The sequence below is a fragment of the Nyctibius grandis genome, chromosome 29 (assembly GCF_013368605.1).
Source record: "Nyctibius grandis isolate bNycGra1 chromosome 29, bNycGra1.pri, whole genome shotgun sequence".
Classification (NCBI taxonomy): domain Eukaryota; kingdom Metazoa; phylum Chordata; class Aves; order Nyctibiiformes; family Nyctibiidae; genus Nyctibius; species Nyctibius grandis.
The window spans coordinates 1106386-1119328 of record NC_090686.1 but is presented as its reverse complement, the minus strand read 5'-3'; the positions used below and the strand labels follow the sequence as shown (position 1 = coordinate 1119328).

Genomic DNA, 12943 nt, shown 5'->3' with positions numbered 1-12943 from the left:
TGCTATTTTCATAATTAGAGCCATATAAATTTTACCAAAGAAAAGATGAACTGTATTAAAATCAAGAGGCTCAGTAACAAGACAGCCTTTCACCTATGTCACAGGTTCAGATAGCCTGGCTGGTACACGAGAACATACAGTGTTTACTGAGGGGGAAAAGAGGGACAAATATATTAAGAAAAGTACATAGCCGAGGATCTTGCAGCAGGCCTTATAAGGACTTTGTCGGGTTGGAATAAATAACCAAACATGACCTCAGCATCTGACCTAACAGACAAAACTGGGTAGTAAGATTTAAAGACAAGTATTTGTGTAAATACAACTGGGTACTTTCCAAGGCATGCTTATTACAGCTGTCAAGCACGCGGAAAATGGAAGTTCAACACACTGGCAACCTATACCTGTCCTTCTGCACTCAGCAACGAAACGGGAATTGCCTTCTTTGCCTTAGTGTGCAAAACAAAAGGAATTTTTCTAGCTTTTCTACTCATAACAGCCTATTGATGAGGCCATCACTGTTAGCCATGATAAATACATATTCACACAGACAAGAATTAGATCCGTCAGAAACAGTCAGTTTATAAAATGATCTCCTCATGGAAGGTAATCTTGTTATAGATAAGCCCATTTACTGAATAGCTTTTCTGTGATGCCAGCCTTGCCAGTAAGGAATAACGTTCTCCCTCCTCTACAGGCTCTGAAACCTTACCTAGCCATCATACCTCACCTACCTCGTGCTCAAACCACAAGCTCTTTACAATTGTATGACTGTGCTTTACATCAGAAGGGGCTTTACAAGAGACTGTTGTCACTTGAGAGGTTCCCTTGCAAACACAGGAGATTCCCCTGTTAAAAAAAAAGAATCACTATGAAGTTTGTATTTTCATAGAATATCAAGATAAAGGCCCTTCAGAACGTGTTTTTTATTCAACTGACAAGTCTTTTCAACAGCAATGAGCATCCCTGAGCACTGCGAATTCACAAGGGTTAAAACTCACACCTAAATCTGCCTATGCACACAAGAAACTCGATCGTAAAGTTTTTCAGGACACTTGCTCCTCTGTATAGCAGAGAACACTGGAGTTGGGGAGGGGGGAATCAAACTAAACTCAGTTCAACTAAAAAGCTTCAACAAAATATCCCAAAACATATCACAAGTGACTCTCCTTCCCCATCCTTTCAAGCTGGAGTAGCTCCTTCCCTATCTTCACGCCTATTCTCCACCTTGAACCTGTTCTCTCAACCCACTGCTCCCCTTGCTGAGGTCTGCAGGCCGAGCAGCTCCGGGACTGCTCCACATTGACCTGATCCAAGCCCACCAAGCGCAGGATGGGTGAGAAGCCCTGGACCCATAATGCGCCACCATGCTCTTGGTCTCCGCAAGCTTGGGTGGTTTCCTTCTCTCCGACGACTCCCCCGTGTGCTGTTCACCCTCATTGCCACCCTGCAGAACAGAAGAGACCTTTCCTTGCCCGTCCTCAACTGCTCCACGCTGGCTGTGCAGTCCCCTCCCTACCCCACAGCTTTCTCGCAGGCATGCTCCACATCCACCAGCTGCTTCTGCACACCCCACTGATCGCCAACAAGTAGAGAAGCTGCCTGCAAATCTGAATTGTTTGTAAGTTATTAAACACAAACTAGGCTCAACAGCCAAATCTCACTCTTGATTATCAAGCTGCTAGTAGCACACACAAATGCCATTAAGGCTACTTTCCTTGTCATGTTTTCCGTGTTGCTTTGGCAACATGGAAAACACACAAGAATATCAGTTTCGAGTTGGTTGTGGTATAGGTGGTGTTTATCAACCTAAAACAGTTCAGACAAAATCAAACTCCACAACACTATTTGTTGGCAACTGAGTATTGCTCAGCTTTAAGAATCATTTGCTTTTTAAACAAGCAATGCACCGTAAATAAAAACTCTTTTTGAGTATGATCTAAACCAACCATGGAAAACTAGAGCAGTCTTTCCATTGATTTTAGTGAGTTTTGGACAGAACAGTGAGCATAAAATTTGATCAATCTGTTTTTTCTCTTTGTATTTGTATTCATATAAATCTTGGTTTATTTTCTTTCCCACGCTCATCTAAATCATAACTGGGGGGGAAGTTGGACCTAATGTAACAAATCTAATCACACAAAATACAGGCAGTGATGAAACACAGTGCCTTCTGCTAATGCTTTTCAGACTGTCACTGTGGCAAAACATACACTGCTTCAGACTTCAGTCCCAGGCTTTCCGAGGTTGTTTAAATGTATCGAAGAAAACAAGCTGTTATCAGACAAGATGTAATGATTTAAGTTGAAGGATTTATATCATAGATATTTATTATCACCGTAATCAAAGCTAAATCCATAGAGTTACAATCCCAGTTACATTCAAGAAACTGATTCTCATCTCTAACTTGCCACATTGCTGCTGCTGAAGATGACACAAAGTATTTGTGCACCTCAGCAGAGTGATTTTGTACAATTTTAATTTCATTCTAGTTTTCATCTAAGTGCAAATTCGACATAAATCACAAGCTAAGAGTACACAAAAGTGCCTTTTTTAAATTGCTTCTAATACTTCAAGTATTTAAATATTTTACATAGAGCAAGATTACCTACAGATGTTTTAATTGCAAAATTTGTTTTGACAGAGATTAAAACTAGAAGTTTCTGTTCACCTAGCCCAAAAAGATTTTGCCTTGTAGTTTTCTCCTGTCTCATTCCTATTTGCATATTTGCAAGTGAAAATAATGTCTTCTGACTCCTACTTAGAATTTTTTTGAGACTGAGTCAGTGAACTGTATGTTGAAGAAAATCTGAACAAGACATTTTCAACATCTGTAGTACAAACTACAGTTATCAAAATAAAAAATAGGTATGGCATCAAAAAACTAAGATCCAAATGATGAGCTAGATGCTTCTGAAAGTTCAGCATTGCAGTCTTCTATAAAGCCTAAGCAGGAAATTAAAATGACAAATAAAGCAAATAACTGTGATGTGATATTGTGTTTTAAAAACTGAAGAATACTTCTAATTTAATTAAAACAGTTCCCCCTCCTTCCAAACTTGCTGCTGTTCTTGGCTAGAAATATTATACTTGTACAACATATGGCCACATATATATTTTATTTAACCCGTTGTTAAAACCAGCACAATAGCAGATAAATTAAGGAAAAATGAAAATAAGAACCCCTTGCCTAGTTTAAACTCAAATGCAAAACAGAGAAGTGTTTCACCTAGTGCAGTTGAAAATAAAAGGGGTGCTGCCTAAAATGTAAAGCAGAAGATTTTCACTTTGGCTTCATCACACTCATCAGACAACCTTGGCAAAGTCACTTTGCCACTCCTTACCTGTTCAATAGGGAAAATACCACATTACAAATTTGCTAATTAGTTTCCTTATGATTTCATCATGGCGTGAGAAGTTGCAGATGACGGAGTACGGTATCTATTAGCAATGACTAGGTGTGGTACAAAGTTGACTATTGAAAATGTACTTGGGGAAAAAGGTACCAAATGTGAGAGAGGAGCGTGACTGTCCGTCATTAGAGATTCTCTGGCTGCTTTGTGAAAAGAGAAAAGCAAGGTTTTGGCCAATAAAGCACAACCCCCATATCCTCCAAAGCCTATCAGAAAAGCAGGAAGAAACAAGATAGCTCTCCTCTCCATGGAAGACTTGGAGCAATTCTCTGTTCAGCTAATAACCGCTCGCTCATTGACCCTTCTCCCCGTGCATTCATGCTACTCTCACATTTGAGGCAGCTTTAAGAGAAGAGAGCATGTAGCTACAGGTAAAAAAACATTTGAAAAAATCCATATATGTACATATAGAAAATGCAGAGCCATGGACGTGGGCTGTTCCTGAACCACATAGAGGATTTCTATTTTGTATTCCCTCATATGCAATAGATCAAAGGCAAGGAGGAAGAAAAGAGGAAAAAAAAGCATAACTACTTATAATACCACATCATTTCACGAGATCAGCCAGTCCCTGCACCCAATCGGCGGCCTGAAGGAAGCAGAGCTCTGCCGTCATCACCTCCTTTTAAAGAAGTAAAGCAAGTCATTACTCCGGGTTACATAACACTTGGACTACACCAGACTTTGTGCCACGCTCTCGAAAAGGAAGCTGCTGTCAGAGAGCCTGGCAGGGGGGCAGAGGAGTCACAAACGTTTTCATTCGGAGCTTTCCCCTGCTTAGGATAAGCAGAGGAGAACCGGGAAAGGCTCCGCGCTTTGGGACAGTGCAGGCGAAAGGCTCAGCGACCGACCTGCAACATCGTCAGTCTGTAATCCCCTGCGAAGGGGCCTGGGGGGACAGCACTCAGGATCTCATCCTTCCTTCCCACAGCCGCTGCTGTCAAGCCACACCTCACCCTGCAGAGAATAACCTAGTTCACAGGGTTAGTTAAAATGCTGGAATCTGTCAATAAAACCCCCACAAACCCCAGGCACCACTCCTCCCACACTCCTCTCCGTTCCTGTTCCCTTCCCCTATTCCTCCCAGATTTATGGGCAAACAGCCGGTAGACAAGGGACTTCCCCCTGCCTCCATCACCCTCCAACACCCGAAACTGCCCCGACACAAACAGAATGCCCGGCAAGGCAATGTGCAGCTTTGGGTTCGGCACAAAGGGAGCTAACAAAGGGTACGGTACTGGCTGTTCCCAGCAAAGCACCCAAGAGAATTTTATTTTTTTTTAATGTCACCATTTAGTGAGTCCCGTAAAGCCACTTCAAGGGAGCTGGGTGTCTGCCATGGGGTCTGCACAGGCATGAGCAGCTCTGTCCTGTACACAGACACTTGCTAGCCGGGCAGGTCCAAACCCCTCAGACTGAACACAAACACCATTTGTTCTGAAAGACAGACTGTACTACAGGGAAACTGCCAGAATAAAAATAATGGGTAAAATATGCAGCCTTCTGTAACGAAGGAAAGTTCCCAGAGAAATCAGTGGGGCTTTTGCCTAAAGGAGAGGCAAACCTTCTTCCCTGCCATTTCAATGTAACCTTTCCGCATTACTCAGTAACCAGGACTGCCAGAACTGCAAATGCTAGCATCCAGTCTCTTTTCACCTTTGATACTAACCATATCTTTTGTATTTTATTCAGCTGGATTATGGAAACATAGAAGACAGCCAGCTCCTAACTTTCTGGGTCTTAGGAAACTAACACAAGTCTTTAATGTAAGATTTGCGGAGGCGGAGAATGTATGCTTACCAGACACAAAGCAACTTCAGAGATGCTCTTATCCCTTTCAGGAACTGAGAAAACAATAAAAACCCCTCAAGTTCTTAGTTATAGCAGGTCACCTGAGAAACGCATCCAATATCTGCAGTTAGATGCACGAGTGCTGAGTTATCCACAACCAGCTGACTTGAGGTTGAGCCCCACAGTCTGCACCCACATGATAAAGTATATATAAACACTCTGATCCATAAAGATAATTTTCTAAGGTAATGCAGTTTCCCATAATAATTTGATAAAGTTTAAACACACACCAATATACAGGATATTAATTCACAAGTAAATGCTTTCACATGCAGCAATTACTTTTGTACCTCTATGATACCACACATGCCATCCCCTTTGCACGCAATTATTGGCTTGGAAGACAGCCTAAAAGAAGTCGCTACAAGCATTAAAATCTACCTGGTTGTTTAAGAACAGCAAAGTGCACAGTGGTACCTGCCAGTTCAGGTTTGGCTTCCCAGGCTTACAAAGATCAGGGCCATTACGCAGGCAACAAACTTACTGTTGAGAAGAGGTTTGCCTCCCCCAGGATATGCCCTTCCAGCTTCCTTAGAAACAGTACTGGTGGACTCTAGAGGGAGCTGCACCCAGCCACAAGTAACCAAAATAAAAGAATCAAGATAGGAAAGTGGACCAAGAAGGAAAAAATGGAAAGATGTCAACCGCCACTCTTCCCTTTCCCCCAAGAAATACACCTTGTGCTCTGCAAACAGTAACTTGTAGATTAAATTATTACTTACTGGCACCCACCACTCTGGCATACGTACACACAGAATACAGCAGAGCTTAATAAAATTAAAGTAACCCTCCTGATCGTCTTCAGTGCTTTTCTAGATTTAGAGATGTCCTGACTTTTGTTTCTCTCCACACCCTTTTCTCCAACTCATCCACTTTCAATCAACAAAGAGAGACTCCTCTCCACTCCAAGCTTACTCCAACAGGCCTGCGCCTTTCCCTCGCCCTGCCACTGGCCTCCAGCTAAATCAGGACAAGAGATCAAAGCACATGTGTCACCACCAGTCTGAGGCAGAAAGCAAGAAGCAAGCAAGTCCACTGTGCCCACGTACTGCAGCAGATGGAAGTAGCTCATTAAAGGGTTCCTCAAAGAGCAGCTACAGTCTCTGAGGCTGCCTTGACCTTGGGATGCCCATCTACCCTCAGTACCCAAACACACAGCTGTGAAAAGCTGCTTTCTAAAAGGAGCTGAGAGACTAGGGAAGTATGTATTTGCTCCTCCTCTTCTCAAGGAATGCATTTCATTATCTAGTAGAGAGGGACGACAACTTAAAACCAGTGTTTCCTGAGAGAAAATGGTGTGCAGTATGGTCAAAAGTGGAAGGCAAAAAGATTTCAGGTTGCTGGGACTAGTCCCCACTTACCAATACAAGCAGGACCATGCAATTCGAGTAAAAAGTGCAGGTAAACTACTTTCTAACAGCAGCTCCCTCTTTTTTATTTTTTCTTTTTTTCTCTCCAGCAGTATGAGCCTTTCTAAATCTGGATATAAAATTATATAGAATACGATATCATTTAGTAGGGTATTATTCAGGAGACTGTCTCCACGCTCTTCCTCTGCCTCTCGGTTTCATACAGGTGAGTAGAACATGACTTAATTTATAGGAGTAACTTCAGATGAAAAGCGAAAACTTGCATACATGAGCAGAGGAGCCAGCTAAATGAACAAAGACTTTCCTCTCTTCCCCTGTAAGGACAGAAACTTGCTCTGTTCCCAACCCCACACATTCAGCTGGAGACTCCCACACACACAAGTTTTGTTTTGTTCCAGCACTTTGTTGGGGAGAAGAAAAGATGGAACGACTTTGGGGTGGGAAGCACATGAATAACATGATCTCCCAAAACGAGCAGCAGCTCCCTGCACCGTTCAAAAAAAACCCAAACAAAAACAAACCAAAAAAAGGCAAACCGCTTACAGACTGCAGGGCAGGGAGAGGGAAGAACATTAACCCACACTTCCACATCACTTTAAAAACAGATTTCCAAGATAATTTCAGCTTTAATAACTCCAGGTACTAACGAACTTTCTACGAAGTATGGTGTTAGCTACTGATTTTTCCCCTCGGGTTAGACGAGGAAATTATCCAGGCAGCTACAAATCAATTTCACTTTCTATGTAATGGCACTCCTTGCTGCATGCACCACCATGATGAGCCACAAAGAGCCCCAAAGGAACATCACACTAAACAAAATCCGCTCTTGCTATAATTTCATGCCAACATTTTTTTCCTCAACCACCAAGTGAAAATTGTATGCAAAGCTGATCTAGCAGTACCCCTTTACCTAAACAGGCTTTCCTCTAGCAAGAGTTCAAGGAAAGCAAAGAACATTGCAAAGCTGCATTGACAGCGCTGCCATCTGAAGTCAAGTAGTCCTGCCTTGGTCTCTCGGGAAACTCAAAACTGTCAGTACCAAGCAGCACAAAAAGGAACCATTTAAATGCATTCTGGATCATGCTCCAGAAACAAGAGGTAACTCTGAATCTATCATGATACTATCAAATATCATAGACAGGGATGAGCACAGTTTTAAGAGGCTAGGGTGAGGAAAAGGGTCTCTTTTTTCCCCCTCACTAAACTTCCTGAGCCAATCTTTCAGAGGTTCTGAGACTTGGCCCTAAGCTGCAGTGCAAAAAGAGCACAGGCACCTGTGTGTCCTCCACTGTCCCAGGACTTGTGATTCTGTACCACCAACACAACTGTGCTCCTTATTCTCTCCTCTCTTAGGGTCCATATGTCCATAGAACGCCCACACAAAGTAGTTTTGTTTTGCTGCAGCACTTTGTCAGGGAGAAGGAGTAACAGTATGAGTCTGAGGTGGGAAGAGGGAGTGCAGACTGGCTCCATCTTCTCCTGTTCTCCACTACTCAGAGATGCTGTGGAGCTAGCACGCTCTCAGCCCTGGGGAAAGAAAGAGGGATGGGACAGGAGAAAAAGGCAAAGTGGACAATACGGGGCAGAAGACAAGGCTAACTACATGTAGATTGTCATATCACAATAGTAGCACCTAATATGCTATATTTGGTGTTGCCCAGTACATCTGTACATTAAGAACTGCAGTACTACCGTGGTATTGGAAAATTGTCCACTGCTATACCCCAGAAGTACTGATTTCAATCCCTGTCTGCTGTACCACACACCCTGTAATGCAAACACAACACAACTAGTAGCCTTTGAGAACAGTGTCTGAATGCTTGTGCTCATTAAGGCATCTTTGAGAGAACTGAAACAACCAGCTCTCTACACTTTCACCCCTGAGTTACACTTTTTTAAAAGTGTTTAATCCATTTACCAGAAAATGGATGGTAAGAAAACAACCAACTTGCCATCACAATTAATAGCAGAATTACAGCAATATGTAGGAGACAATGAATTCCAGAGACCTCAATTAGAATAATCCAAAGACATTCAGAAAGTGAAAAAAACCAGAGCACTACAGTGGGATTCGTTCAAACACTCAACAGCTTTCCTCAGGAAAGCTCTGAGGTATGAACAGTCCCTGCATTTGAAACGATCTGTAAAATCCATATTGGAGGTTTGTTTCCTCTTTGCTCAAATTAGCTTTTATTCCTGTGGAACTCTACGCAGCCCTGAGCAACTACTGGGATCAGAGAAAAAGTGCAGGACTTGAAACAGCCCTTTATCTCTACAGTCATCAGTACATCACATTCCTAGTAAAAACGATTTAGGGAGTTAACGAAGAAAGTTCTTAGCAGTCATGCACTGGTATCACGAAATCAAACATGATAAAACAAGTGCTGCTACCCACAAGTGATGAGAAAACAGATGCAGTGGGCAGGGTTGACAAGGCTGGAAAAGCAGTGGAAGCCTCTGGCTAGGATTGAAGCGTGCTGCTAGTATGGGTGTGCAGTCTGGCAGCCACTGGGAAGGGCTTATAAGTGTCAGGGTAGGTATGCCCTGGAAGAAGTGCTCTAGAGAAAAAGACTAAAGCTATAAGAGCTCCTACACAGGATGATAAGGTTCATCAACTGACCACCACTGAAGAAATGTACAAAGGATGTAAGTCGTGTGGTTATTAACCCCCACTTATTCCGAAATAATCAGAAAACTAGCCTTCTGTGCTCTTCTACTTCCTTGGGGGCAGGGGAAGAATGTTTAAAAACTGCTTTTATCAAAACTGAAAGTTTGTACCATAAAAGTCCAAACTGAAGTAAACTCTAGAACCACTATGGGACAGCCTATACTAAATGCAAACAAAACTTCAGGTTCCCAGAGCAGAAATGAGAAGAACTGTGCCAAAAGTGAAGACAGCACTCTTAATTACCAGAATGTAAAAGAACACAAAAGAAATTCTAAAACTGAAACCACCACAAGCTTTAATTCCACACACAACATATACCAAAAAGACAAAAACAGGTTAAATGTGCAAACCAAAAGTCACTGCTAAATCTGAGACAAGACTATCCACCATCAACAGGTGTGGATAACATGACATTAACCCTGGAAGGTTCATAAGTACTCTGAGTCACCATCAAAACATGGAAAACCCACATTCCCAAAACAAAGCCACTATTTTGCAAGCGAGCAGTAAAAGCATTAGTTTTATAATTGTTATAATCACTATTATTTAAAACAAGTAATCAGTTTCAGTTTGGTGAAAACATATATGCAGCCTGTCACCCTTCCGAGGAAATAACTGTGAAATATTAATAGTCTTCTGAATCTTGTAGTGCTAGAAATATGCAAGAGCCCGTTCACAAAGGAAGGATCCCCCCAGGATCCCCAACGGAACATCTACAAAGCAACCACAATACCAGGAGGCGAGAAGAACAGCACAGCTGGGAACAGGGAGAACAAACTTTTAACAGAAATTATTAAAATTAAGCTTTTAAAAAGCTTCATAGTATGAACATTAGAGCACGCACTTCCTTCTTGTGAATAAAAGTAACTGTCTGTTCCTAAGAGGATTTTTATGAACGAGGGTCATCTACAAAGAGACAGGACTATAAACATCAGATGGGCAAAATAAAATGATCCTCTTAATTCTGAAGTTAGCTATATTTCATAGGTCAAATAGCAGGAGACTGGTTTTATATTAGATCTAAGGTAATATAGATGTCAAATGACATTCCTGAAGTAGTATGTAGCTGTGAAGAGATATCAGGAACAGCAGAGTAGACACCTCCACAGAAAACAATAATTACACAGCTAAGCACACAGAAAGCATCCTGGTATTCTGGCAGGCAGAATTAAAGCTGAAACAATTTGAAACCTCAGAGGCAATCTAGCTTTGCTCAGATCATGTTAAGAGTTTTTTCTGTACCTAATGAACAACTATAAAAACACTTTATGTCAGTTACATGTAAATTGTCTTTTTACTCTTCCTCATTATTTCCCACATTTGTCAAAATTTATTTTTAATTAGTCACTAAAGAAATAGAAAGCATAAACATGTTTCTAGTGTTTTAATATGAAAATAAACAGCTGTCATTAATGGTTAGCAATGTTCTGATATACCTACATTAAATTTGTTTGCTTTGGAAAGAATAATCCTGACAAACAATTATGAGTATTCAGCTATAATAATATAGATATAGATGATAACATACAGAGGTCTATAATAAAATAACCATAGGCAATGACCCACTTGGACATGACATACACCCACTCCTCTCTGTTAAGAAAAGTTTGTCTACAATGTCACGCTTCCTATCGCTCCGCTGGTTGCGAGTTCCTGTGAACAAAGGGACAGGGTCACTGCCAGTCTCTCCGAGACAAAGTAATCTGTTGGCCTATAACTATCTCCTGAGGATTCCCTTGTTTCTTACCTGAACTGACACTTCTATTTCTGCTACTTTCTCATTAGAAAAAGCCATCACGTCAATAAAACCAGAGGAATAAAATTCATTTGTGTAAACGCTTTATAAGCATTTTAAATCAAAACAGCATCTTCTAGTAGCACGTGGCTGAAAGAATATAAAAAAAACAATGAAAAAGCACTTGAGGACAACAATGTACTTTGAAACGAAAAATACTTTAGTAACTAGAAAAGTATCTGTCTTTAACACATTCTACGCTAAGAAAAGGAAGACTATTCTCAGTAGGTTGAAGTAAGTGCATTCAAAAATCTGCACATCCTTTGAAATTATTAAAAATCACAATTTTAAAAGAAGCAAATAAGAGCATCCCCTTAGGCTCAGGCTGTAGTTTTATGATACAAGGAGTCTGGTGGCAAATACAGCATGGGGATCATGCCATGAACCAGAACAGTTACCTAATCTTGCTTAAATGTAACCTGCACAGCACAGGTCTACAAACAGCTATATTGGTTCTAACTGAGGAGAAGAGTGGGGCAGTTACAACTAGGTGAGGATAGAAGGTGACAACTTACTTAGGTCAGCAAAGCCACCTTTCATATTGTAAAACAAACAAAAATAAACCCCACCTGTATGCTGTCAGAAAAGAACATTTTCCCATTGTTAATGATGATTATTGTAAGTAAGTAATAATTGCCCATAACATCCATTAAATTGTTTGCCTATGGGCAAGCCAGTGATGTAAATATATTTAATTTCAACAGATTCTTTTAATAATACAAGTAATTGTAAATTCATTTATTTACTTCTTTACAGAATTGCTTCCCCAGAATCTATAGCTATTTTAGAAGTTCTACCCTCCTTACAATTTATGCTTATGGCTTGTTTTCGTGATGGAAAATTTTTTTGGCCAGGAGTCCAAATTTAACCTACATTAAATCCCTATTTAAACTAAACACCCACATAAGCACTTTTCCCTACCAAGCGCTGGACAAATCCTAACCCTTATGCTATCTACCAAGGTGTCACTCCCCAGAATTAGTAACGCTAGTTTTGTATAACAAATGTATGCAGAGATTCACAACCCCATTCGCTTACCACTCTCATCAAGTAAGTCCTCCTCGTCATCCCCATCATTGTCCTCCTCCATCGCCTCCTCCTCATCTTCCTCCTCCTCCTCTTCCATATCCTCCTGCTCCAAGTCCGGGTCCAGGTCCGGATCACTCCCTGAGATTGACTCGTCTGACATGATTCCCAGTGGTGCTCCTTGTGCATTACCTGCTCATGTTCTACCGTGAGGCAGCCCTGCGAGAACAGAAAAGAGGTACATAATGAGCCCAGTAAATCCCAACCTTTGAGCCTCAAAATCATAGCAGGATTACTGCACATAAAACCAGAAATCTGCCATCAGTCTTTTAAATAACAGCTACATCAGACTGTGGACAAAATCCTGTGTAGAAAATGGATGCCATAAGCAACGCATCATAATGATACAGTAGCACTGTAGAACCAATATCAGAACCAATATCAACTGATCACTCAAAAAAACACCCCTTTCTTGGTATCCTTGACATGTACACAGCAGAAAGACTCCTAGTATCAGTATCTGATTATACAAAGATGCAAAAATAAACCCATTATGTGAACAATTTCAAAACACTACCATCCAAACACAAAGCACAGAGAAAAGGATCAGTCTCAGAATCCTGCATGGTTACCTGTTACCCTGATCCCCGAGCACTGCAAACATCATCGCAGTATGCAGACCGTGGGTCGCAGACAGAAACCACCCTCCTGACTTAGCTGTAGCTGCTGCGAAGGTCACCCAGCTACTCATCACAGTCTGTCTGAAGTCTCTGCTCCAACCAACAGAGCAGAGACAGCATTACCTTACTAACGGTATGGACAG

At 41.4% G+C, this 12943-nt stretch overlaps 1 protein-coding gene across 7 annotated transcripts in view; it reads right to left on the bottom strand.

Moving 5' to 3' along the window:
• The window catches only part of RAD54L2 (RAD54 like 2), a 67741-nt gene that overhangs the window by 34050 nt on the left and 20748 nt on the right, over positions 1 to 12943 (bottom strand). For all 7 annotated transcript variants that reach the window (XM_068419943.1, XM_068419945.1, XM_068419946.1 and 4 more), the window contains one exon: positions 12133 to 12339. In XM_068419943.1, coding sequence (XP_068276044.1) covers positions 12133 to 12283 — 151 coding nt within the window. In that variant the 5' untranslated portion in view covers positions 12284 to 12339. The remainder of the gene's footprint in view (positions 1 to 12132; positions 12340 to 12943) is intronic.